This window comes from Chlamydomonas reinhardtii, chromosome 4, assembly GCF_000002595.2.
Source record: "Chlamydomonas reinhardtii strain CC-503 cw92 mt+ chromosome 4, whole genome shotgun sequence".
In the NCBI taxonomy this organism is placed as follows: Eukaryota; Viridiplantae; Chlorophyta; class Chlorophyceae; order Chlamydomonadales; family Chlamydomonadaceae; genus Chlamydomonas; species Chlamydomonas reinhardtii.
Window position 1 is genome coordinate 1,291,400 of NC_057007.1, and position 23,442 is coordinate 1,314,841.

Genomic DNA, 23,442 nt, shown 5'->3' on the forward strand with positions numbered 1-23,442 from the left:
GTCTCGCAGAAGTTACACATGCACTTTGTCAGCAGTTCGCAGCGGCCCACCATACATACTGTACATATAAGATTGCACACGTGCGCGCACACACACACGCGCGCACGCGCACACATACGGTTGTAATCGTTGGCGAGTCTTCGATAACATCCATCCTTCCCGGCTTCCCCGGCGGCTGAACATCATGACATGTGTCCAACCACCACGCGTGTGGCATACCGTACTGCTGTATACATGTGCTTTACGCAGCCGGGTTAACGGCAGTTCAGTTCAGCGCCTTGTCTGACACTCTTACTATCATTTATCAACCCGGCACTCTCATGCGATGAGGGGGACTGCTGAATGCTAGCATGACGTGCAAAGGCACGCGCCCAACGCGTATTAAGGCTGGAAAAGAATAACACCCCATCAGCACCCAAAGTAACCAGTAGCCCAGCACCTCAGCCAGCAGAGGCTGCGCTGGTGCCCAGGGAGTCCGCCCTCCTGCTTCATTCCATCAATGCGCCAAAGCAATCATTCACACCATGCTGCTGCGCGAGTGCGCGACACACACACACACACACACACACACACACACACACACACACACACACCGCCCCGTTACACACCGGGGAGCGCCCATGCCTGTAAAGTATGTGCTTCAAGATTCGAGAACGTGCGTGCTCGTCACAATGCCGCCAGCAAACAGCCAAACAGGCCCTACACTTACATGTACACACCACCCTCCCGGCGCCCCGCACGCATGCGGCACCCCAAGCCGCCGCCGTCTTAACAACTCCTCTTGCGCGATTCCTCTTCGGCGGTTTCTCTTCACTGGTTCCTCTTCAAGCGGTTCCTCCTTAGTAGTTCATCATAGACACGCGGCTGTTGCGCCGACGGCGGGCGGCGAGCCGCGGCGGATGCCCCGCGCCCCACACCGCGCACGCGACCACCACGGCGGCGACGGCGGCGCCGGCCGCCGCCAGGCGGGCCCACCAGGGAATGCCCTTGAGCCGCCGGCAGCGCCTCTCGAATTCCTGGGACTGCATGCAATAGCAAGACGGAGAAGATTAGAAAGGACGGGGCGGGGTTGGTGTAAGAGCGACGCGTATAAACGAACATACCCCTGCGCGGGATTCGCTGGCGGCCTGGGAAACCAAACTTCTTTTCCTATTTTCCTAGCTAACCAAGGCGCCCGCACATCGCCTGTGCGGCGCCTACCGTACCTGCAGCTGCTAGCTAGCAGCATTGCTACACCAACTATGGGTCTTCTCAATACGTACTCACTACGGTACTCACCTCATGCTGCAGTTGCTCCGCCAACTCGTTCAGGTCCTCCAGTTTCTCGCCGCGAGCCAGGAGCTCGTCCGTCCTCTGACGGGCCACCGCCGTGACCTCCTCCACCTGCTGTGCAGGAGTGTGCAACAAAACAAGGTTGGACAATGGGAGTGGGCAAGCACACGGGGACTACCGTAATAATTCAAAGCCGGCGAGGCCCAACTCGGCGGTTGCGGTGCTGCTTGACACCGGGTCAAGCACGCCACGCGGATCAAACGCGGTATGTGTAGCAAGTGCAGGCTCAGCACGCACATAGGATCCGTGCCTAGGATCCGTGCCTTGGACAAACGCACTCCTACGCACCTTCATTGCCAGCCGAGAAAGCCTGTCTTCCTCGCCTCCGGGCGGGGGCCGGGGCCGGGAGAGAGGCGGAGGGAGGGGCGGAGGGAGGGGCGGGGGAAGGGGCGGGGGAAGGGGCGGGGCAATGGCCGGCGCAGCCGGGGCGGCGGGCTCGACTGGCCGAACCGCCGTGACAAGCTTCTTGAACTTGCGCTGAAGGCGCCGACGCAGCTTGAGAACGCTGAGCACGATCTTCTTGACAACCTTCTTTGGGATGCCTAGAGTCTCTGGGGGCGCGCCCGGCCTGTGTGGGAAAACACGGGGTACCCGGCGGCTCGTGGAAGAGCGGCGGCGTGCCAAGAACCGCGGGAAAGGCGCGGAATGACAGGAAGCTGAGGTGTCAAGGTCCCGGCCAACCCAAAAATCAAAGTATGACTACTGAGGTAGCCGCTCAGTCGCCAGCTGCCAATTCCATTTACATCAGGAGCACGGCGCACCGAGCTCAGCGACCGCGCAGCGATGTGTGTGTCCTTGACAACATCCCACACCTCTCCGGCCCTCCGCCGCAGACTATGATGGTGAGATGAGATACCATGAAGAGGTACACACTTACTGGGGCTCCGGCCTCGCCGCGCGCGGCTCCTGTGCCTTGTGTGTCGGCATGGTTCCGACCAGGTAGGGTTTGTCTTCTGGTGCTGTTTGACTCGCCCGGGTTCAGTTGTCAAGTGATAAATGCCCTAGTGAGCCGAGTGTTAGTATCGCTATTAACAATTGCGCAATTCTGCTGCCCCTTTCTGTTCCCGCATTCGCGGTTTCCCGTACATGGGCCGCAAGTGGCTGTGTTTGTGGGAAGGGCCGTCGAGCAATGTGATGCTACACGGCAATGAGTATTTAATACGCGCCAGTACAAGCTTTAGTGCTTACGTGCCGAGTCTGGGCATTATGCCGTCCAATGTCCGGTGTCTGGCATAATGCGCACCCAGACTCACAAGCACGTCAGCACTAAAGCTTGTTTGCCGAGTCTGAATGCCCGAAGACTACACCCTTAGTTGTATTGTAGCTATACTGAACGCGGCTCGACAACTCGTTGGTGTGCCTCTGGGCGCGGCCTTGCTTGCGTTTCCTCCCATAGTCTTGTTGTGCAGCTACTATTGTATAACACTTAACCATAGCATTGCCATTTAGGCTAACTACCGTAGCGGCGCCTCAGACTGTGGGAGCGCGATTATCTCTGCACTAACGAGGGCGTTGCTCCTCGCCTTGTTGACTCTTTGCTTGGCACACACATTGGGCATTCGGGTGAACACTGGTGCGACATTTGGCACACACACTGGGCATTCGGGCGAACATCGGTGCGACAATAGGCACTCGGGCGAACACTGGTGCGTGGAGCCCGACATGCACTCCTTACACATCCTTCTTGTCCCATGGACGGACCGGTCCCTGATTCAAGCCATCACGCCACAATGCCGCGGCAAATGAGACCGCAGACACAAGCGGCACAGTCAGCTTTAGCGGTGCTAGCTACTGCTGCGTTCTGCGTTGGCCGAGGGAGGGAGGGAGGGAGGGCAGGGAGGGCAGGGAGGGCAGGGAGGGCAGGGAGGGCAGGGAGGGCGGGGAGGGCAGGGAGGGCAGGGAGGGCCGGGAGGGGCGGGAGGGAGGGCAGGGAGGGCAGGGAAAGCAGGGAGGCAGAGAGGGCAGGGAAGGCAGGGAGGGCAGGAGCGGAGGGAGCGGCGGGAGCGGAGGGAGGGGAGGGAGAGAAGGGGAGGGAGGGGAGGTCATGTGCCCGGTCCCGGTGGAGGAGGGGAGTGAGGGAATGGTGAGGGTCCCGCTTCCCCATCAAGAGCCGTGCCTACCCCATCCATTCGGCACAATTTGTCCCCCCCCCATCTGCAAGGACTGTCCTTCCTGTCCTCGATGTACCACCGAACGCGCACTGCCCCGGTGCCCCCCCCAGCCCAATTGACGTTGGTTGAAAACCTTTTCTCACATGCGGTAGATTGCAGAGGTTACAAAAGGGACCTGCTGTCGCAGTTCACGGTTGGCTGAATTCACCATTCCCCCGGGTACAGCCGATTCCGTGACGGGCTATCGGTACTGTCACGCCCATCTGCCGGCTTAGAGCTAGCTCGTCACACAGTAGTGCCGCGTGCGACCTGCCGTACTACACATGCTAGCCGTACCAGACCGCCCGGTCGTGCAGCCGTACAGGTCTGGCCTGTCACGCAAGCTACCAGCATACCGGTACCAGTCCGTCCGTCTGTCTGTCAGTCAGTTCGGGAGATTGCATTGGTTACAAGAGGGACCTGCTGACGCAGTTCACAAGCCAGTGACGTGGGTTCGGGAGGCACGCCACGCATACATCACTAATTCTGCATCGCATACACTGTCCTACGCGTAATGTTTTCCTTGTGCTCTTTAACATCACTCGCTGCCCGCATTACCCCCAATCATCTGCACGCCTCCACTCTCAAGACTACACAGCAGCCAAGCTAGCCCAGCCACGGCGCGTGCAAAGCAGCACTTGCTCCTCGTGCGTACATTGCTTTCTCTCTCACAATACGGTACGCCATCATGTGCTTTCAATGTTCCACCACATGCAACACACAAACAGTACACGAGACGACAAGGCCCCCCTCCACCCCGGCACTCCCCCCCCCGTCGCGTGTGCCCGCTGTACCTCTGGACGTCGGCACTTCACTTCATATTTGATACACACCATCCCATGGATGGCTACCCCCACCCCACCCCCCCCCACACACACTCCCCCCCCCACACACACACCGCCACTCGTTAGTCCTCACACGCCCCCGCCCCGCCCCGCCCCGGCGCCGGCAGCCGCAGTCCCTCCAGCGCCCCCGCCGCGTGCAGCTGCGCCGCCCAGCCCGCCCCAGCTTCCAGCAGCTCCTCCGCCCCCGACAGCGACAGCGCACGCAAGCAGGCGGCCAGGCTCCAGCGCCCCCGCAACGCTGTGTCAGCCCGGGGATCCATCACCAGCACGCCGCCACACACAGCAGGGGGGGTGCCGCCGCCGCCGCCGCCGCCACCGACAGCAGGGGTGGTGCCGCCGCCGCCGCCGCCGCCTGCGCCGCCGCCGCCGCCACCAGAAGTAGTGGTGGTATCATTGTTGGTGCCAGTGGTGGTGGTGCCGCCGGCGCTGTCAGCACCACAGCCTCCGTCTCCGGTACTGGTGATTGCGCTGGTGGTGTTGATGGTGTTGGTGTTGGTGGTGGTTGTGCCCGTGGTGCGGGTGGTGATGCCGATGGCGGTGTAGCATGGCGCGCTGCCGCTACTGCCGCCGGCACTATTGACACCGTACGCAGCACTGCTGCTACTGCTACTGCTACTGCTGCTACTGCTGCTGCTGTCCTCCTGATGCAGTCGATCCTGCCAATTGCGCACGCAGCCACAGCCGGCGACACCAGCGATGCCGCCGCCGCCGGGGCTAGGGCACGTGTGTGCCTTGCGCACCGGCGGAACAGCCGCCGCCGCCGCCGCCAGTGGCACATCACCGCCGCCGCCTCCCCGCGCCGCGGCCGTAGAGCCCTCACCATCCTTCACACCGCCGCCGCCGCGGCCGCCGCGGCCGCCGCCTTGGTGGCTGGCGCCAGTGCTGCTGCTGCTACTACTGCCGCCCCTGCCGGTGTTGCTGCTACTGCCGCTGGTGTTGCTGCTACTGCTGCCCCCAAGGCTGCTGCTGCTGCTGCTGCTGCTGCTGCTGCTGCCGCCGCCGTTGTTGCTGCCTGCGAGCAGCAGGTGCTGTTGGTCTGGCGGCGGCGCCTGTCCCGGTCGTCGCTGGTAGTGGTGGTGGCGGTGGTGGTGGTGGTAGGGCAGCGGGGGGCCGGGCACCAGGCCGGTCGGGCAGCGGGCCATAAGGTACCTGTGTGTGTGTGTGTATGGTGTGTGTGTGTGTGTGTGTATGGTGTGTGTGTGTGTGTGTGTGTGTGTGTGTGTGTGTGTGTGTGTGTGTGTGTGTGTGTGTGTGTGTGTGTGTGTGTGTGTGTGTGTGTACTTTATTCCCCAAGGGGGGACCGAGGGGCGGGGGGCGGGGGGCATGCAGAGGAGCTAAAACCGATTCCTGAAAGATCAAGCAAGAAGACCGAGATTTAGAACACAATGTCCCGTGGCACATCCCTACACACCCTCCCTCGCTCCCCCACTCCCTCCCGCCCACCATGTGCTGCCGTCCAGCACGCGCGCCCCTCTACAGGGCGCGGTGGGGCGCCAGTCCATGAAGTAGGGGATGTGCGCGGAGGCGGCCAGGACCTGAGGAAGAGGGATGGGATGGATGTGTGGTGGGTGGGTGGGGTCCAGGCATGATTGATTCAGACGAGATGATGTGGACGCGGGGGGGGGATTGGTTGTTGGGTGGGGACAGGTGAGGAACCCCAATCTTCCCAAGCCCTGCTTCGCCACGGCGCCTTGGCCCCATTCCGTAAGGTACTACTGCGTGCGTCTCTCGCATCTGGCAGTGCTCTGCTAGTTTCAGTGGGCTGGTAATAACCCACCCTCACAGCTACACACAGGCAAGATCATCGTCCTCTCAGGCCCTCGCAGCACTGGCGTGCGGCCCTTCCCCCCATCAACTCTTCCCACCTACCCTCACAGCTACACACACACAACCGTGGAAACCGTAGTCACACACACACACACACACACACACACACACACACACACACACACACACACACACACACACACACACACACACACACACACACACACACACACACACACACACACACACACACACACACACACACACACACACACACACACACGCCCGGCACCCACCTCTATGAGGTCGTGCTTGCTGCGGAAGCCGCCCAGGCTGCGCACGTGCAGGCAGGGCCACGTGGTCACAACCACACGCACACGCACACGCACGCTGCTGCTGCTACTGCCACTTGCGCCGCCACTGCCACTGCTGCTACAGCCACCCGTGCCGTTGCACCGCTCCGCCGCGTCCTCCGGCAGTAGCTCGTGCAGCCAGGCACGAACCAGGTCGCCCCACAGCCCTGCTAGGCCCAGCGGCCGGGTCAGCACCTGCAGCAGCAGCAGTGTGGCAGTAGCAGCGGCAGTAGCAGCGGAGTGAGTGTACATGACGGCAGGGTGGTGATTGGTGGTATGCGAAGCTTCATCCGCGGACTTGCCCCTCCACCCCCGGCCCACAACGCCCCACCCCCACTCCCCAACCTTAACCTCTCACCACCACCCATCCCACCCCCCACCCCAACACGTGATTTATGGGTTCTGGGCAATGGCTAATGTTCATGATTGGAATGAACTACCCCATCCCCAACCATCCCAGTATCCCCCACGCCTCCCCCCCTCTCCCGCCCCCACGCCCCCAACTCCACCCCCATGCCCCCAACTCCACCTCCACGCCCCCAACTCCACCTCCACGCCCCCAACTCCACCTCCACGCCCCCAACTCCACCTCCACGCCCCCAACTCCACCTCCACGCCCCCAACTCCACCTCCACGCCCCCACCTCCTCCCCCCACCCACCCTGTGCTCCACGCCCCACCTCCTCCCCCCACCCACCCTGTGCTCCACGCCCCACCTCCTCCCCCCACCCACCCTGTGCTCCAGCAGTAGCCTGTGCGCCGCCCTCAGCGCCGCATGCGGCCGCACGCCACACGCCGCGAAGGCCGCGATGAAGCCGCCGCTGGAGCTGCCCACCACAGTCAGTGGTGGCTGTGATGGCGGTTGCTGTGATGGCGGTTGGGATGGCGGTTGTTGTGATGAAAGTTGTTGTGAAGGCGGTTGTTGTGATGGCGGTTGGGATGGGGGGTGGCGGCTGTCGGGACCGGCATTACTGGCAGCTCCGCTGGTCGAGCGGCCCGCCTGCAGGCCCTGCCGCCCAGACGGCGAGTCATTGCCGCCGCCGCTGGCACTACTGGGGGCGGCTGGGGTGGCAATGCTCCGAGGCCCCGGGGTGTCGTGCTCGCGCTCGCGAGAGGCCCCTGCCCCTGCCCCTGCCCCTGCCCCTGCCCCGGCATTGGCATCGGCCCCGGCCCCGGCCCCGTCAGGGAGGTCGGGTGCGGCGGCGCCGTTGTCGCTGCAATGGGTCTGCAGGTACTCCAGCACACCTGCAGGCGCATGCATGCATGTGCGGGGGGCACCGCAGTGGCGATGTGTGTGTGTGTGTGTGTGTGGTGTGGGGGCGGGGATTGCTTGTAGATACCAGTCCAAGCTAAACCGAACCCAATGCAAAAGAGCGAGGAGGAGAGCGTGTGTGTGTGTGTGTGTGCGGGGGTGGGTGGGTGGGTGGGAGGGAGGGAAGGCACTGCCAGGTAGTAGGTGGTGGTAGTGGCGGCGGTGGCGGTGGCGGTGGCGGTGGCACCGCCTTCACCCCCTGCCCTTGCACGGCTTGCGGAAACCAAACCAAGCAATATTCATCCATCCCTCCCCATTGATTGCTCTGACGCGCTCACTCACCTAGCTGCCAGAAGAACAGCACACCCAGGCCGGGCCACGACAGAGTGTCAATCCACACCGGGGCCGGCGGCGGCAGCGGCGGCGGCGGCGGCGACGGCGGCGGCGGCAGCGGAACAGATGCAGCGGCACCAGTACTACTGCTGCTGCCGGCGTGCTGCGTGCAATGGTCTGGCGCCCCAGAAGCACACAGTGCTGCTGTTTCTCGATGTTGCGGTGGGTGTGGAGGGGAGGAGGCAGGCCGCAGCGTCGTGCCTGAAGAGCAGAGGTGGGGGGCCGCACGGGGGCTGCTGACGGGAGGGGTGGGCAGCAGCGGTCCTGCTTGTGCCGCTGCCTGGTGCGTGCCTGATGATACCGGGTACGTCAGGCACCGCCGCCGCGGCTGCTGCGGCTGCTGCTCCTGCTGCTGCTGCGGCTGCTGCTGGGGGTGCTGTTGGTGTTCCCTTGCAAGCTGTCGCTGCGGCGGGTGTGGCTGTAGCAGCGGCGGGTGTGGCTGTAGCAGCTGCAGCTCTCGTGCCGCGAGGTCCGGCGGGATAGGTGCTGGGACTGCTGGCTGTGGGAGTCGGAGGGCTGGGAACTGACCGGGCCGCCTCCCGCTGCTGCTGCTACTGCCGTGTCTCATCCCGCTGCTACTGCGACTGCCACCACCACCAGCAACCGTTCCTGCTACTGCCACTGCGGGGCCCGGCGGCCTCCAGTCGGCCGGCCACAACCACAACTTGACGGCCGTGCTGACCTGCGAGCGAGGCAGCGAGCGAGCGTGCAAAATAGGGAAAGGGTACGAGCAACTTGTCGGCCGGGGTGTGTAATGGGGGTTTGAGAGGCAGGTGGGCAGCGGGGCTGGGTCAGGGGGTTTCAGTCGCAAGCCACCGCGCAACTCGCCGGCGGCACGCGCACCTGCTGCTGCCGATTGTCGTTACACACGACACGACGCAACCTGTGACTCCCTTCCCCGGTTTAGCTTGGGCTGGTAATTACAACCCCGCCCCCGCCGCCTCTCAAGACACACACGCACACGCACACGCGCACACGCAAACGCAAACGCAAATTGTTTGTCATCTGCTGGGGTCTTGGAGTCAGCTGCACCCTACGGGAATTCGCCAACCTGCCTTAACCTTGTCCCATCGCACACACACACACACACACACACACGCACACGCACCATCTCCGCCGCGAACACCAGCACCGGCCCCACCCCCCACAGCAGCGCCGCCACCAGCGCCGCCAGCGCCAGCGGCACACGCGATGCGGCTGCTGCCGTCGGCGTCGCCGCTACTGCCAGGCCGGGCCGCCCTGATGCTGGCGAGAAGCGAGCGGCGGCAGTTGCAGCAGCTGCGGCCTGGGCGGAGGTCGCCGCTGCCGCGCCGCTCGGGGCGAGGCCGTCGCTGAGCAGCAGGCGCAGCAGCGCGGGCGCGTGAGCGGCCATGTTGCTGTTAGCGAGTAGCGGGAAGCGGGAAGCGGGAAGCGCGAGGCGTTGCGCGAAGGCGGTGAAAGCGCTAAGCGAGGCGTTGAGCAGCTGTCGCGAGCGTTGGCAGGACAAGGTTGGTGGTGGCGGGGTAAGTTAAGGAGCGAGGCAATGACATTTCATTGTTGTATCGCGTTTGAGATATTGCGCCTAAAGCTCTCGTTGAGTTTGCCCCGGGCGACTAGAGCGGTCGGACGGGGGAACACGCGGGATGAAACCCCATGCGAAGACCGCAGGCAAGGCCATTGAATATGGAGCAACCATGTCAACCACGTGCATATGTTTCGACGCTAATAAAGTTGCATAGCAAAACTGACCGACGAACTCTGAAACTGATTGTGAAGCCGAATTAATGCTTGCGCAAGCGCATACATTGCATGCGACATGTCTGCTCAATTGCAATGAATTAAGCATTCCAACGTAGCTAGGCGCAGCATATTGCGACCCGCACTATGACGGCTGAGACGCCGCGCGTTTTGGATGTGCGCGACTTTGCGCAGGCCAGGGAGACTGAGGTACGCAGAACCAATCTGCAAACATAGCATGCTGTCTTCTCTTAGTTCAAAAACGTCAATTGTCACGCCCGGCCAAGCATTCATCCCCGCTCCCGGACTCAACCCCGCCCTTCGCCTCCTGCTGTGTGCAGCTTCGATACCTGCTACAGGCTGTGCGGAGCGATGTGGGCGAGGCGCGTTTCGGTGCAGCGCTGCTGCCGCGCCACCTCCGCAGGTATGCGTGCGCGCGTACATGTGTGCGTGTGTAGGGTAGGGCCGCTGGGGGGGGGGGGGTAGGGCCGCTGGGGGGGGGGGTAGCCATCCATGGGATGGTGTGTATCAAATATGAAGTGAAGTGCCGACGTCCCGGGGGGGGGGGTGTAAATACCAGCCCAAACTAAACCAAAGCCAACGAAAACGGGGGGAGGGGTTGTCAATATCAGCCAAGCTGAACCAATCCAGCCAAAGTGGATAGAGGGGCCCCACTTCCGTGCGTCACGTAGCAGTAGCAGCAGTAGCAGTAGTAGCAACAGCGTCATAGCGCACTAGCGGGGGCTCGTACCTGGGGCTTGAAGGAAGCAAGCCGACAATTGGATGCGCGTATCAATCAACCTCATTATAAGGGGTTAGGGGCTCGCTGCTCCAACACCTCGCCTCACTGGATCAGGAATTATCAGGTTGGGAAGGCGGGAGGCCGGAGCGACCGGCCCTGAGTTGCCGCGCAACAGCCAAACCCACACACACACCTTCATACACAATCAGACATAGACTTTCACGGGTATACCGTTGCCTGCTGCCCCTGCTGCGCTGTGCTGCCGCTGCTACTGCTACTTCTGCTGCTGTCGCTGCTACTGCTACTGCCGCTGCCGCTGCTGTGCTGTGTTGCCGCTGCTACTGCTACTTCTGCTGTTGCCGCTGCTACTGCTACTGCCGCTGCCGCTGCAACCGCTGCTGTTGTCGCCACATCCACAGGCGGGCCACCAGCCACCGGCGCTTCGTGGTGCGGCGCCGACCCAACCTGAGGCTCGCGGCGCTGTTTGCCGGTGGTGCCGGTGGCGGCGGCGGCGGCGGCGGCGGTGGGGGCCATGGGGGCGGCGGCGCCATCAGTAATAAAACCACAACCGCGGCGGCGGCAGCTGCAGGCGTGGGCGGCGCGGGCGGCGGCGGGCTGGCACGGAGAGTGCGAGCGCGCACCAATGGTGGCGATGTGGCGGCGGCGGCGGCAGGCGGCACGCAGGCGGGTCGGCCCACCAACCGGGCGATGCGGCGGCGGCCTGCGCGGCTGCAGCAGCAGGTGGAGGCCAGCTGCGCAGGTGGGGGGTGGTGAGGGGGTGAGGGGTGGGCGGGGGTGGGTTGTGTGGTTGGGCTCGGCAGGGGAGGGATGGCAGTGAAGCAGGTGCTGGCGGTGGCGGTGTGTGTGCCTTCACCAGCGTTTGAGCAAGGCTGCCTTTGCTTACTGGATTCGCTGGATGAGCCCGAATGTCTGTCACGCCTCTCATGACAGTGGACCTGGCACCGTCAGAGCTTCGACACACGACACACGACAACAGCAGCAGTGGCGGCGGCTGCACCAGTAGCAGCAGTGTCGGCTGCGCTGCAGCAGCAGCAGAAGCTACAGCCGCCACCCCGCCGCCGCGGCGGCTGGAGAGTCATGTGTGGCATGCGCGGCGCATGGCGATGGAGACGCGGTGCGTGTGGGGTTGTGGGTCTGTGGGGCCGGTGGAGGTGCGGTGGGCGATTAGGTCTCGGTCGATGCCACTGCCACTGCTCCCGGGCCTCTCTGACCTTGCTTAACCTCCTCACCGCTCTACCGTCTACCACTTCCTTACCTAATGTAACTAATGTAACTCCCCCTCTCCCGCACGCCAGCTGGGACCACGTGTTGGCCTCCCACGCCGTCGGCCGCGGCCGCGGCAGCCGCTCCCTGCTCGCCCAGCTGCGTGGCAGTAGCAGCCCCAGCCCCGGTCCCAGCGGCAGTAGCATTCCCAATGCCAGTAGCGGCAGCAGCAGCTCCGGCGGGCTGCTGCTGCATGACGCCAGCTACTGCGGCTGCGTGCAGCTGAGTGGGCACCAGAGGCGGCTGGCAGAGCTGCTGCGGCGGGTGTGGTGAGAGGGTGATGGGTGGGTAGAGTCATGGCAACGTGGGGCTGGAGGTGGGCGATGGTGGTCATTACCAGGCCCACAACCAACTAGCAACACGGAGCTCGAGATGAGGGAAGGGCCTGGGGCTGGCAGAGTCCGGCACGCCACGAGGACGTCGGGATGCGTGCACGGCGGCCGGGCGCACACACTTACACGGGCTTTCGTTTCGTTTTTTAACACTTACACGTAGTCACATACACATGCCCAACCCACTGACACCCCCATGTTCACCCCCCTGTCCATCCCCCCGCCCCATCCCCGCCTGCCTCTCCCCATCGTTCACCCACCCGCAGCGACCCCACCCACCTGGACTCCCAACTCAACCGGGCAGAGGTGATCAGCGGGGCCGCCGAGTGGGGCTGTGTCATACACACACCCGGCGCCTTCCCCGCGGGAGCGCTGGCGCCCGCACGCGCTCTGTGGCTGTCAGACTACAGCGGCGCCGGCGGCAGTAGTGGTAGCAGCAGCAGCGGTGGCAGCAGCGGCAGCAGCAGCGGCGGCGGCGGCAGTAGCGTGGAGGTGGCAGGCAACGGCGCCGGCAGCGGGGAGGCCGGGCAAGCTGCCGGGGTGTCAGGCGAGGCAGCCGCCGCCGCCGCCATTGATGACGAGGGCTGGGCCACCTCGTGTCATCTGTGGCTGTGGGTGCACGCCGCCGCATTCGGGGATGTGTGGCGGGCGCTGCATCAGGCCGCCGCCGCAGCCGCCGCAGCCGCCACCGCCGCAGCCGCCGTCACGGCCTCCCTGCCCGCGGGCGCTGTCGAAGAAGCAGGCGGCGGCGCGGGGGGTGGCGGCAGTAGCGGTGTGGTGATCACGTCCCGGTGCGCCCACCTCCGGCGGCTGGAGGTAGTGGGCGCCAGGGCGGGGGCGGCGCTGGCGGCCGTGCTACAGCCGGTCGCGTGCGGCCGCGGCAGTAGCAATAGCAGCAGCAGCAGCAGCAGCAGCGGCGGCAGCAGCCGCAGCGACCTGGGGGCGCGGGTTTGGAGCGGCGTCTGGCGCAGCAGCAGGGGCGCTGGCGGTGGCTGTAGCAGTGCCGCTGGTGGTGGCTGTAGCAGCAGCAACAATGGCAGTAGCAGCAGCAACACTGGTGCGGGCTCGGGTTGGCGCTGGCCGGCTGGGGCTGTGGTGGGGCTGCAGGCGGCTGACCCCAGATTGGCGGCGCCGGTGCGGGCAGGCGTTCTGGCCACGTCTCCGTGGACCGCTACTGCCGCTGCTGCTACTGCCGCTGCTGCTACTGCCGCTGCTGCTACTGCCGCTGCTGCTACTGCCGCGGCTGCTGCTACTGCCGCTACTGCTGCTGCAGCCGAGCCTGCAGCCATGGAAGTGGGGGAGCAGGCGCCCGGCGCTGCCGCTGCTGCTACAGCCTCCCCAGCTGCTGCTGCTGCTGCTACAGCCTCCCCAGCCGCTGCTGCTGCTACAGCCATGGGCGGCAGGGAGCTGGCACGGCAGCTGGCGGGGTGGCCAGAGGCAGGCGACTGGACCGCCGGGGCCGCGGGGCTGTGGGCCGTGGCGGCGGCGGAGGCGGCGGCAGTGGATGCGGCCGGAAGCGGCTCCCGGGGGTTAGTGTCGTCGTGGCTGCCGCCGCCGCTGGCGGAGGCGCAGGTGGGCGCGGCCCGCGCCGCCGCGCGACGGCGGCTGCTCGACGCCGGGCTGGGGCTATTGGCCTGCGGGCACGGCGGCGGCGCGGGCGGCGGCAATGGCGGTGGCGGCAGCCTTGCGGCTGACGCCGCCGCCACGAGCTGCCCGGTGCTGCTGATTAAGCGGTGCGCGTACGGCGCGGCGGCAGTGGCAGGCGGGGCGGCGGCGGCGGCGGCGGCGGCGGCTGCGGACGCGGAGGCGGGCTGGTCGGTGGTGCTGCCGGCGCGCTGGGTGATGCCTTTCTGGCAGGCGCTGGTTTATCAAGGTGAGTCCGGGGAACGGAAGACGCAGAGCTGCAGGTGCAAAGGAGTGTTGGTGGGGCCGGGCCCACAACTGAGCCTGAGCAAGCCGCCGCATCAGTAACGACCGTGTGCGTCGTGTGATAAGCAGCGCTAGTCGGAAACCGTACGGTACTTGATGCCGCTCAATGAATATCGCCAAGAGTTGCGTCGGTCCTTGGTCGCAAAACACACGCCAACCGCACACCGCAGGCGGCCGTGCTGTTGGCCAGCAGGAGTGGCGGGCGCTACACACCCACTGGCGGGCGCCGTACTTCCCGTACGACCACCCGTACACACCCGCCGGCGCCGTACTGGCGGCGGCGCGGCGCGCGGAGCTGGCGGCGGTGGCGGCGGCGCGGCCGCTGGGGCGCGCGCGGCGGCCGGAGGACTGCTCGCCGCTTGCGGACTGGCGCGGGCTGGGGCAGGCGGTGCGGGAGGAAGGGGAGGAGGCGGCGGCGGCGGGGGTGGCGGCGGGGGCGATGGGCAAAGGCAGTGGCAGCAGGCGGGCGGCGTTGCTGCAGCTGCTGCCGGAGGACGTGCGGGGGCACAGACCCTCGCGGCGGGGGCGGCGGGAGAGCGAGCCGGCGGCGGTGCAGGTGCAGGGTGCAGGAGCAGCGGCGGCGGCCTGCGACAAGCCCGCTATCGCGGCGCCCTCTGCAGCTGCAGCTGACATGCACACATCAGCAGCCTCACCGGCCCCAGCGGCGTCGCCAACGGACGTAGCGGAAGTCGCAACGGCCGCAGCCGCAACGGCGGCGGCGGCGGCTGCAGTGCACGATGCCGCGGCCGCACTGGGGTCGCTGCCCGTGTCACTGCACTCGCCACACAGCCTGCGCCTGGCTCTGGCACCACACCTGACCCGGCGAGCCGGTGTGCAGCAGCAGCAACAACAGGCGGGCAGCGGCAGTAGCAAGGGCCGCAGCGTTGGCAATAGCAGCGGCAGTAGCATCAAGAAGGACCGGCTGTACGGGTGGACACTGAGGAAGGCGCTGCAGCAGGGCCTAATCCCGCCCACGGCGTTGGCGGCGCCGCCGCTAACTGTTGTGGCCGCTACTGCCGCCGCTGCTACTGCCGCCGCTGCTACTGCCGCCGGGGCGGCCGTAGGCCCGCCGCAGGAGAGGGAGGCGGCGGAGCGGGCCGCTGCTCGGCGCTGCCTTGTGCACGCGTGCGTGCGGGTGGTGGGGCGTGGTGTGTGCGAGGCCGGGGCTGAGCTGCTGGCCCGGCTTCCCACGGCTGACACCGGAAGCGACACGAGTGGAGGCCCGGCATGTGGGTCTGGAGACGGCATGGAGGTGGATGGGGGTGGCAGCAGCGGAGCAGCAGCATCCGGGCGCGAGGAGGACCAGGAACGAGTGGCGCAAGAGCTGGGGCGCGGGCAAGACCGGACACAGGAGCAGCAGCAGCAACAGGCACACATAAAGCATCAGCAACCGCAGCAGCAGCAGCGGCGGCGGCAGGCGCTGGTGCGGGTGGGCTACGTGACGTCGGCGGCGCCGCGCGGCTCGCCGAGCTACCCGGGCGGCGTGGCGGTGTGCGAGGCGGGCTGCCTGGCGCAGGCGTGGGCGGCGCAACTGCTGCTGCTGACGCCGCCGCGAGGCACAGGGCGCGGCGGTGGTGGTTGTGGCGGTGAGGGGCGTGTGCGGGCGCAGGGGTTGCAGCCGCCGCTGGGGCGGGAGCAGGCGGTGGAGGCTTGGCTGCGTGGAGGCATGGAGGGGAGCAGGGCTACAGCGGTGGTGACGGCAAGAGGTGGTGGTGGTGGCGCAGGGGGCGGTGTGTTGCGGCTGTGGCTCCGCAACCCGGCGTCGACGGCGCTACGCGATTGTGTTGTGCAGGTGGCGTTTGGCCATTGCTAGGTCGCCAGTTGTTGCCAACCGGTAGCCGAGGTTAGTGATGTACACTCACACGCTGGCACACCGCAGCTGGCGCGAGGGCGCCATATAGGGTGATGCACGCCGCGTGTGGCCGTCGTCTGGTCGTCGCCGAAACTCGCCTCGCGGAAAGTACCAGGATAACCCTATAGAGTTTCCATAAATACCCGGGTGGAATATGAATGGGCCAACACGGACCTTCGCCATCCCATCTTTCGCGATGCCAGGGGAGGGGGCTGTCCCGCGAATGGCCTTAGTACCGTGGAGGGCACTGTACGCTGTAGTAAAGACGCATACTTCAATCCCAGACTATACTATGCCCCACAAAGGGCGAGCCATCGCGTTGCGGAGCTGGGAGTTTTGGGGTAGGGGCGGGAGGAGTGTGAAGCGAGGGGGCGGGGCAGACGTCATGTCAGACACGGCCAGAGTAACAGCGCAAGTGAAGTAGTACCCAACTGTCGCACGGGAGGGCATGTCGGCACCGGGAAGGCGTATCTGTCTGGAGGACAACTAACAAATAAAGGCAGGTAGCTCGGGAAAAGAGCGAGCAACTTGCAACCCGAAACCGTAGTGGGGGAATGGCGGGCGCGCGACCGGCAGACAGGAAGCTGAGAGCTTCTTGCGGCGAGTGCGCAGCTTCGGGAATTTGCACGAGCGCTCGCGAGCTTCGCGGGCCTGAGGCGACTAGCTAGGCAAATGCATATGCATGTGCTGTATTGTGCTGATAACATTATAAGCGCCAGAGCGCAAGGGAACGCTTCAAATCACCAGACCAGCTTCAGTCCAATCAACCGTCCTTTCATGAAGTCTTCTATCAGCGCACTAAAATGTCTGTGGCAAACACTTTTACAATAGCTTCAACCTTACCTACCTCCTGCGACTAAATAGCGAGCAAATAAGTCCTTCGCACTGGTGGCTATGGCGCAAGCAACTTCGCACGGTCGCGGCGTGCCCGCGAGTGATAGCCGTAATATACCACCCATCTCGTCTAGTGATGATCAAAGCGTGGAGGCGCTGGTGACTGCGGTGAGCGCCTTGACAAGGCGAAGCTCTGCTTTCTAACTGCTAAGCGTCGCTGTCTGCCCTGCGATCGCAGTACTGCCTGACGCTCAGCGTTCGCTTAGGGTTTGGTACCTTCGTGCCCCAGAAGGTAGGCGCCGGAGCTCGGCGGGGCCTGCTCATTCGCGTCGGGTCGTGTCCGCCGGGCGGCGACGTTCGTGGCCCTAGTTGCCCGGCTTGCGGACTTCGCGAGGCACAGGTTTTACGTCCATGCTGTTCGTGTCAAACGTTCAGGGCAAGTCCAAAAGCGGCGGCGTCGGCGATTTCGCTGACCCTGCGACCTGGCACCCATCCACCGCCTTTGTCGCGGCCTCCTCGCTCTCCTCCGCTCTCCTAGACGTGGCCAGTCGCTCACCGGGTGAGTCCTGCGCAAGCTTGGCGGGGGTTGGAGTACGTGGGGCTGGGAGTTCAGGGCAGGGTGCCGACGGCCAAGCGTGCTGGTGGTTTGGCGCGCGTGTCATCAACAGGTTGGGTTGGCCGGAGACCAAGCCGCTTGGCACGGAATGGGGGATGGCCGGAAACCAAGCACCCTGCAGACGTCGTGCCATGCCACCTTGCGCACATCTTCGCCTTTTCCCCTCCCTGTTTCCCTCCGCCGCAACGGCCTGTCCCATCCCATCCCCCCAAGCCCCCACCATATCCCTCCCCCCCCCCCCCCAAGCCCCCCCCCCGCAACCTCTTCCCAACGCTCCCAACCCACCCCGCAAACTCTTACCAACCACCCAGGCGGCGAGTCCCTCAGCGAGCAGCTGCGCCTGGCCGCCGCCGCCCGGCAGCTGCATGGTCTGGTCTTCCAGCCCTACCACACCTGGCTCAAGGCCGTACAACTGACACGCTCCGGACCAGCCTGCACCGTCACCGGACCCGCTGGCAGCCCCAACCACCACCAGCAACACCAGCAGCAGCCACCCAGCCCACAAGATGCCGGCGCCAGGGCGGCTGCTGCTGACGCTGACGCCGCGAGCGCGCCCAGCGGTGGCGGCGGCGGCGAGGTGCCCGGATGGGTTACGCTGGCGGGCGGAGGTGGCGGCGGCGGCGGCGGAGAGGCACGGCTGCCTCTGAGCGCTGAGACACTCCACCGTGACCTCGGCGTGAGTGGCTGCAGTGAGCGTCTTTTTGTTCTTTGTCATCGGTTGTTGACCTCAACCGCAATGCCAAGACAACCCCCGCCGGGCCCTTGCTTCTTCACAGCTCGTATTGCGAACACGCAACCGTAATACAGCCCCCCTGACCGCACCCCCTCCTCCACATGGACGGCTACCCCCCCTACCACACACACACACACACACACACACACACACACACGCACACACACACACACACACACACACACACACGCACGCAGGACCTGGCAATGTACTGGATGATCAACTGTGACGGCGCCAACCTGCGGCACACGCCCGAGGTGCTGTGGTTCCTGTTCCACACCGCACAGATGAGCGTCGAGGCGGCGCAGGTGGGTGTGGGTGGGTGTGGGTGGGTGTGGATGGGTGTGGGGACAGGAGGGAATGAGGAAGCGGAGGCAAGCACACCAACTGCCCGGACGCCCCCTATTAGGAAACGTTGAAACGACCTTTGTCCACGCGTGCTTCGATGCAGCGCATGCACAGTGCCGATCCCTTCCACTTGTGCTTCCGTGGCACCCAAAACACACACGCCACGCCACGTACCCACAAACCCCGCCTCGCAGGTTCTGGCCTGCCCCGACCCCGCCGCCTACCAAGCTGCCATCGCCCGCCGGGCCACAGAGCTGCAGCTGCAGCAGCTACTGCCGTCAGGCAAGGGCAAGAACACCACCTCCTCCTCCACCTCCTCCACCTCCGCCTCCTCGCCGGCCCCCACCCACGGCGGCCCCCTCCTGCGTGAGGCGGTGCGGCTCCACGCGGACTACCGCGCCAAGGAGTGGGACGTGGCAGCCGCCTTTGCCGCCGAGCAAGAGCGCGACGCCGCGGCGGCGGCGGAGCGCGCGGCGGCGGAGGCGGCGGAGGCCGCGGCGGCGGCCGTCGCGGCCGTGACGAACATGCCTCGGAACCGGATGCCGGCGCCGCCGCGGCCGCCGCTGCCGCCGGCGCCCGCGCCGCTGCCGCCCGCGCCGCTGCCGTTGCCGGAGTACCAACCCGCCGCGGCGCCCGGCGGCAACACCACAAGCAGCAGCAACACCGCTACTGCTGCTACTGCTGCCGCTGCTGCCGCTGCCGGCGCTGTGGAGATGCAGCAGCAGCAGGGAGCAGCAGCTCGTGGACACGGCGTGCTGGGGAGTGGCGCGCAGGTCGGCGGCGGCGGCGAGGATGTGTATGAGGACGCCCACGATGACGGCGGCGGCGGCGGCGGCGGCGGCGGCGGTGGCGGCGGCGGCGAGGACGAGTCCGCCAGTGCCGCGACGGTGCAGTACCCGACTGACACGACTGACACGGCTGCGTCGGCCGCAGGTGCGGCTGCCGCCGGTGCTGGTGCTGGGGGTGGTAGCACCGTTCGCATCCCCGCCACCAGCACCGGCGGCGCCGCCAGGGGCCGTGTCGGCCTTCATTCCGTCATCCAGGCTGCCTCCGCCGCCGCAAAAGCTGGCGGCGGCGACGCCGCCGCGCAGACTGCGCTGCAGCCGCCGGCTGTCAGCGGCCAGCCTAGCTCGAGCGAGATCTCGGATTCCGATGTAGACGTGGGTGGCATCGGCGGCATCAGTGGCGGCGTCAGTGGCGGCATCGGCGGCGGCCTGAATGCTGAGAGGAGCAGTGCCGGTACGGCTCTGACCATGCGTGTCAGCGGCGCAGGATCGTCGTACGCTCCCGGCGGCGGCGGCGGCGAGAGTAACCGCGGCAGTTGGAACGGCGGCGATGGCGGCGACCCTGGCGGCGGCGGCGGCGGCGGCGGCGTGCCAGTGGCTCTGATGCGCGCCCTCGGCGACGCCTTCGCCGCCTTTGAGGGTTTCCTCGTGTCGCTTCTGCCGGCCGTGGCGGCGGCTGCCGGCGGTGGCGGCGGCGGCGGCATTGGCGGCGGCGCCGGTGCCGCCAGGCAGCGGGCTGTGGCGGCGTTCCGCAGCAGTGTGCGCAAATCGCTGGGTGACTACGGCCCGGATGGCAAGGGCTACGGTTGTGCCTTCGTGTCCAAGGTGAGTTTCAACGTTTCTTAAATTGCTGAATTTGAGTTTGAGGTGTTTCCACGTAGTTCCCAGGTAGTGCAGGCATTGAAGCGTGCGTGTCGCGTTTTCAATGGCAGCTTTGGGGTTTGAGGTGTTTCCACGTAGTTCCCAGGTAGTGCAGGCATTGAAGCGTGCGTGTCGCGTTTTCAATGGCAGCAGTTTGAGTTTGTAAGTTAGAGCGCTATAACAACCCCTCCCGCAATAACCCCGCCGTTTCACACTCGCAGACCGTGCAGCCGCTCTTTGTGTTTCTGGTGGAGCAGGTGTGTACGCGCCGGGCCGGGCTGGGCTGGGCGGTGGCTGTCTTGCGACTGCTGTTTGTTTGGCGGGCATGAGCGGCCTCGGCTTGCTCGCCCACCTCCTACACCTCCCACCTCCTGCACATCCCGCCCTCCGCCCTGCCTACCCCCAGGTGTACGTGCTCGGAAAGAAGGAGGGCGCGGAGGCGGCGGTGCGTGTTGCCTACGACGACGTCACAGAGAGCATGGCGCACCCGGAGGTGGGTACGGCAAAGAGTGTGTGTGTGTATTACTTTTAAGGTGGGCGTGAGGGGGTACCGGTAAAGGGGAGGGGGTGATGGGGAGAGAGGAGCCGTTTCTACGGCGAAAGCAATCCTCATGATGATCCATTGAGTCATCTCCTTCAGGAGTGCGATCGTAGTAACGCAACAAAACATCCCCCGAATCACAAATCAAAAACATCAGGTGGTGGCGTCGGTGCTGGCCCTGCTGCACCGCGGCGCGGGCGCGCGTGTGGCCGCAATCAAACAGCTCAAGGACGGAGCGCGCGCCGCAGCGGGCGCCGGCGGCCTCAGCGGCGGCGGCGCTACTGCCGGTGCTGGCGGCGGTGCTACTGCCGGTGGTGCTGGCGGCGGCGCTGTTGCTGCTGCCGGCGGCGGGTTTGACATGCTGGATGTGGAGTTGGGGGACGCGGCGCGCAAGGGGGTTGCCACGGAGGCGGACCTTTGGCTGCAGCTGCAGTACCTGGCCACGTCAGGTGGGGCGCTTGGATTCCGTGTGTTTGTGTGGGGAAGGGGAAGTGTGTTTGTGTGTGTGTGTGTGTTTGGGGAGTGCGTGCATGCGTGTGTGGGCGTAGAGGAGAGCAGGGTATGTGTGTGTGGGTGGGTGGGTGGGGGGGTGGGGGGGGGGGTTCCGTGGAGGGCGCTGGCGGGGTTGGGAGAAGTGGGTGCGCGGAGGCAGCAGATGTGGCTTCGCGGCCGCAAGCAAAACACATGCCGACCGGCTTCGCAGGACTCCTCCCACGCACGCACGCACGCTTCGCATATGCCCGCGCCACATTACTTACGCGTCCGCACCCGCCCCGCCCCGCAAAACACAGGCCTGACGGACTCCCCCGGCCCGCGTGTGCCGCTCATCGGCGCCGCCTTAAACTACCGCGATGACGTCCGCAACCTCACGCGTCCCCTGGAGGAGCAGGCGCGTGGTGCAGGCGACGACGAAGACGATGAGCAGGAGGGGGCGGGCTACGGCGGGAAGGGCTGGCAGGCGGCGCCGGTGGTGACGGCCAAGCCGGTGGGCGTGGGCGTTGGCGGCAGTCCGGCGCGAGCGGGCGCGGTGGCGATGGTGGCGGGCGCGGGCGGAGACGACGCAGCGGCGCGGGCGAAGGAGGCTGCGGCCAAGGCACGTGACAAGGTGAGATTGGGCTTGTTGGGAATGTGGGATTTGTTGGGATTGGGGCGTGGCGTTGCTTAGCTGAGTGCCGTTTTATGCAAGTCCAAGGAAATTTCGGACTATCTGAACTCCGACCTGGCCCATTGATTTGTCGGCTGCTGCTGTTATGATTATGCTGCGGCAGGTGCTGAAGGACATGCGGCGCCGGCGCGAGGCGAGCAGCACCTCTGAGCGGGTGGGTGGTGTGGGTGGTGTGTGGTGTGCTCGTGTGGGTGGGTGGTGGGGGTGGCAAACCTTGCTGTAGCGTGAGTGCGTGTCTGACCCACTAGCCCCACACAAACAACCGTTTGGTTGGGCTTGGGCACACAACCCCACCCCGATGAGTGTAACCCCCCCCCCCCCACTTAACTAATCATGAATGTACCCGCCCCGTCTTCTATGCTACTGTTCCTGGCTACTCCTTCACTCATTGTAACCCCCTCCCCATCCACACACTCCTCCCCCCGCAGCTGGACTCGCTCAAGGCGCTGCTGCGTGAGTCGGACCGCGGCGCGGGGTGGTGGGCGGCAGTGGCCATGCGCAAGACCTTCCAGGTGAGGAGGAGGGGGGAAGGGGGAGGGGGAGGGTTTGGTGGGGGAGGGGGAGGGGTGGGGTAGGAAGGCCGCATGTGGGGAGACCGCGAGTGAGCGAGGACGCCTAGGAAGGAGGTACAGACAGACGAGGCGAGGAGCCTGCATAATTTCCGCGCCGTCACCTCCTCCCTCACCGCCTCCCCTCCTCTCTCACCGACCATTCCTGCTCTCATCCCCCCTCCCTCTCTCAAACCGCCCCCTCTCGCTCCCTTGCCTCCCTCGCCCCCTCCACCCCGCGCAGGAGCATCGCAGTGTGGCCATGCCCCTCATCGCCTTTGGTCGTGTGTACCTGGCCCAGCTGGCCTGGTTCTACGCACTGGCGGCCTGGGTGAGGAGGGGGGAGGGCAGGGGGGAGAGGCGGAGAGGGTGAGAGGGGAGGGGGGAGGGGGGAGGGAGGAGGGGGGAGGGGGGAGGGGTGAGGAGGGGGGGAGGGGCAGGGGGGGAGGGCAGGGGGAGGGGGGAGGGGAGGGGGGCAGGGGGGAGGGGTGGGGCAGGGGAGGGGAGGGTGGAGAGGGCAGGGCAGGGGAGGGGAGCATGGGGAGGGGGGCCGGCAGCGCTGTGTGCTGGAGCGGCAGGTGTGAGCGCGAGCGGCCGCGTCCGCAATATTGATAATTGCACGTGTTAGGAACACTTCCTACCGACATGCTCGCCCCCACTAGCCACCTGAATTGCTACCGTCCTGCTCGCGCTCACGACCTGCTGTGCTGTTCTGTTCCGCTGCCTGTGTGTGCCGCGCCCCCGCCTGCCGCTCCCCCCCCCCCTCCATCAATCCCGTCAGTCCTGGGGTGGCGGCCGCGCGGGTCGCTGGGCCGCCTCCACCTCCGCCCTGCACTGGTTCGGCACCTGCACCCTGTGGAGCCTGCAGGTGGGTGGGTCTGCGTGTGTGTGTGTGTGTGTATGTGTGTGTGTGTGTGTGTGTGTGTGTGTGTGTGTGTGTGTGTGTGTGTGTGTGTGTGTGTGTGTGTGTGTGTGTGTGTGTGTGTGTGTGTGTGTGTGTGTGTGTGTGTGTGTGTGTGTGTGTGTGTGTGTGTGTGTGTGTGTGTGTGCGTGGGGGGGGGGGCG

The 23,442-nt window shown here is 65.7% G+C and overlaps 4 protein-coding genes across 4 annotated transcripts in view; 2 read left to right on the forward strand and 2 right to left on the reverse strand.

Annotated features, from left to right (window-relative positions):
• Positions 1–2,745, reverse strand: CHLRE_04g214750v5 (uncharacterized protein). Its single transcript, XM_043061671.1, has 4 exons — positions 2,210–2,745; positions 1,621–1,900; positions 1,279–1,383; positions 1–1,022 (listed from the first exon to the last, which is right to left on the reverse strand). The coding sequence occupies exons 1-4, from the start codon at positions 2,257–2,259 to the stop codon at positions 840–842; spliced, it is 618 nt and encodes a 205-aa protein (XP_042925114.1). The 5' UTR covers positions 2,260–2,745; the 3' UTR covers positions 1–839.
• Positions 2,746–3,593: 848 nt separating this feature from the next.
• CHLRE_04g214700v5 (uncharacterized protein) lies at positions 3,594–9,715 on the reverse strand. Its single transcript, XM_043061670.1, has 6 exons — positions 9,200–9,715; positions 8,041–8,773; positions 7,180–7,691; positions 6,391–6,642; positions 5,771–5,862; positions 3,594–5,476 (listed from the first exon to the last, which is right to left on the reverse strand). Exons 1-6 carry the CDS (start codon positions 9,461–9,463, stop codon positions 4,390–4,392), a joined length of 2,940 nt encoding a protein of 979 aa, XP_042925115.1. The 5' UTR covers positions 9,464–9,715; the 3' UTR covers positions 3,594–4,389.
• A 110-nt stretch (positions 9,716–9,825) lies between these two features.
• CHLRE_04g214690v5 (uncharacterized protein) lies at positions 9,826–16,237 on the forward strand. The gene is made up of 7 exons (XM_043061669.1): positions 9,826–10,017; positions 10,149–10,231; positions 10,969–11,309; positions 11,501–11,684; positions 11,866–12,102; positions 12,432–14,038; positions 14,265–16,237. The coding sequence occupies exons 1-7, from the start codon at positions 9,955–9,957 to the stop codon at positions 15,905–15,907; spliced, it is 4,158 nt and encodes a 1,385-aa protein (XP_042925116.1). The 5' UTR covers positions 9,826–9,954; the 3' UTR covers positions 15,908–16,237.
• A 228-nt stretch (positions 16,238–16,465) lies between these two features.
• Positions 16,466–23,442, forward strand: part of CHLRE_04g214650v5 (uncharacterized protein) — a 28,014-nt gene continuing 21,037 nt past the window's right edge. Inside the window, exons 1-14 of the mRNA XM_043061667.1 lie at positions 16,466–16,948; positions 17,019–17,072; positions 17,216–17,339; positions 17,708–18,072; positions 18,327–18,437; positions 18,672–20,087; positions 20,345–20,380; positions 20,530–20,616; positions 20,822–21,113; positions 21,456–21,769; positions 21,933–21,983; positions 22,258–22,341; positions 22,622–22,708; positions 23,159–23,245. Coding sequence (XP_042925117.1) covers positions 16,841–16,948; positions 17,019–17,072; positions 17,216–17,339; positions 17,708–18,072; positions 18,327–18,437; positions 18,672–20,087; positions 20,345–20,380; positions 20,530–20,616; positions 20,822–21,113; positions 21,456–21,769; positions 21,933–21,983; positions 22,258–22,341; positions 22,622–22,708; positions 23,159–23,245 — 3,216 coding nt within the window. The 5' untranslated portion in view covers positions 16,466–16,840. The remainder of the gene's footprint in view (positions 16,949–17,018; positions 17,073–17,215; positions 17,340–17,707; positions 18,073–18,326; positions 18,438–18,671; positions 20,088–20,344; positions 20,381–20,529; positions 20,617–20,821; positions 21,114–21,455; positions 21,770–21,932; positions 21,984–22,257; positions 22,342–22,621; positions 22,709–23,158; positions 23,246–23,442) is intronic.

What these genes read in the sequence shown, in the direction of transcription:
- CHLRE_04g214750v5 (XM_043061671.1), bottom strand. Translation starts at nt 2,259, where the DNA reads ATGCCGACACACAAGGCACAGGAGCCGCGCGCGGCGAGGCCGGAGCCC. An exon ending in GCGGCGAGGCCGGAGCCCCA is followed by an intron (nt 1,901 to 2,209) that starts GTAAGTGTGTAC and finishes TTTCCCACACAG; the next exon opens with GCCGGGCGCGCCCCCAGAGA. An exon ending in TTTCTCGGCTGGCAATGAAG is followed by an intron (nt 1,384 to 1,620) that starts GTGCGTAGGAGT and finishes CCTGCACAGCAG; the next exon opens with GTGGAGGAGGTCACGGCGGT.
- CHLRE_04g214700v5 (XM_043061670.1), bottom strand. Translation starts at nt 9,463, where the DNA reads ATGGCCGCTCACGCGCCCGCGCTGCTGCGCCTGCTGCTCAGCGACGGC. An exon ending in TGGTGTTCGCGGCGGAGATG is followed by an intron (nt 8,774 to 9,199) that starts GTGCGTGTGCGT and finishes CCTCGCTCGCAG; the next exon opens with GTCAGCACGGCCGTCAAGTT. An exon ending in GGCTACTGCTGGAGCACAGG is followed by an intron (nt 6,643 to 7,179) that starts GTGGGTGGGGGG and finishes CTGCTGCTGCAG; the next exon opens with GTGCTGACCCGGCCGCTGGG.
- CHLRE_04g214690v5 (XM_043061669.1), top strand. Translation starts at nt 9,955, where the DNA reads ATGACGGCTGAGACGCCGCGCGTTTTGGATGTGCGCGACTTTGCGCAG. An exon ending in CGCAGGCCAGGGAGACTGAG is followed by an intron (nt 10,018 to 10,148) that starts GTACGCAGAACC and finishes TGCTGTGTGCAG; the next exon opens with CTTCGATACCTGCTACAGGC. An exon ending in GAGCTGCTGCGGCGGGTGTG is followed by an intron (nt 12,103 to 12,431) that starts GTGAGAGGGTGA and finishes ACCCACCCGCAG; the next exon opens with CGACCCCACCCACCTGGACT.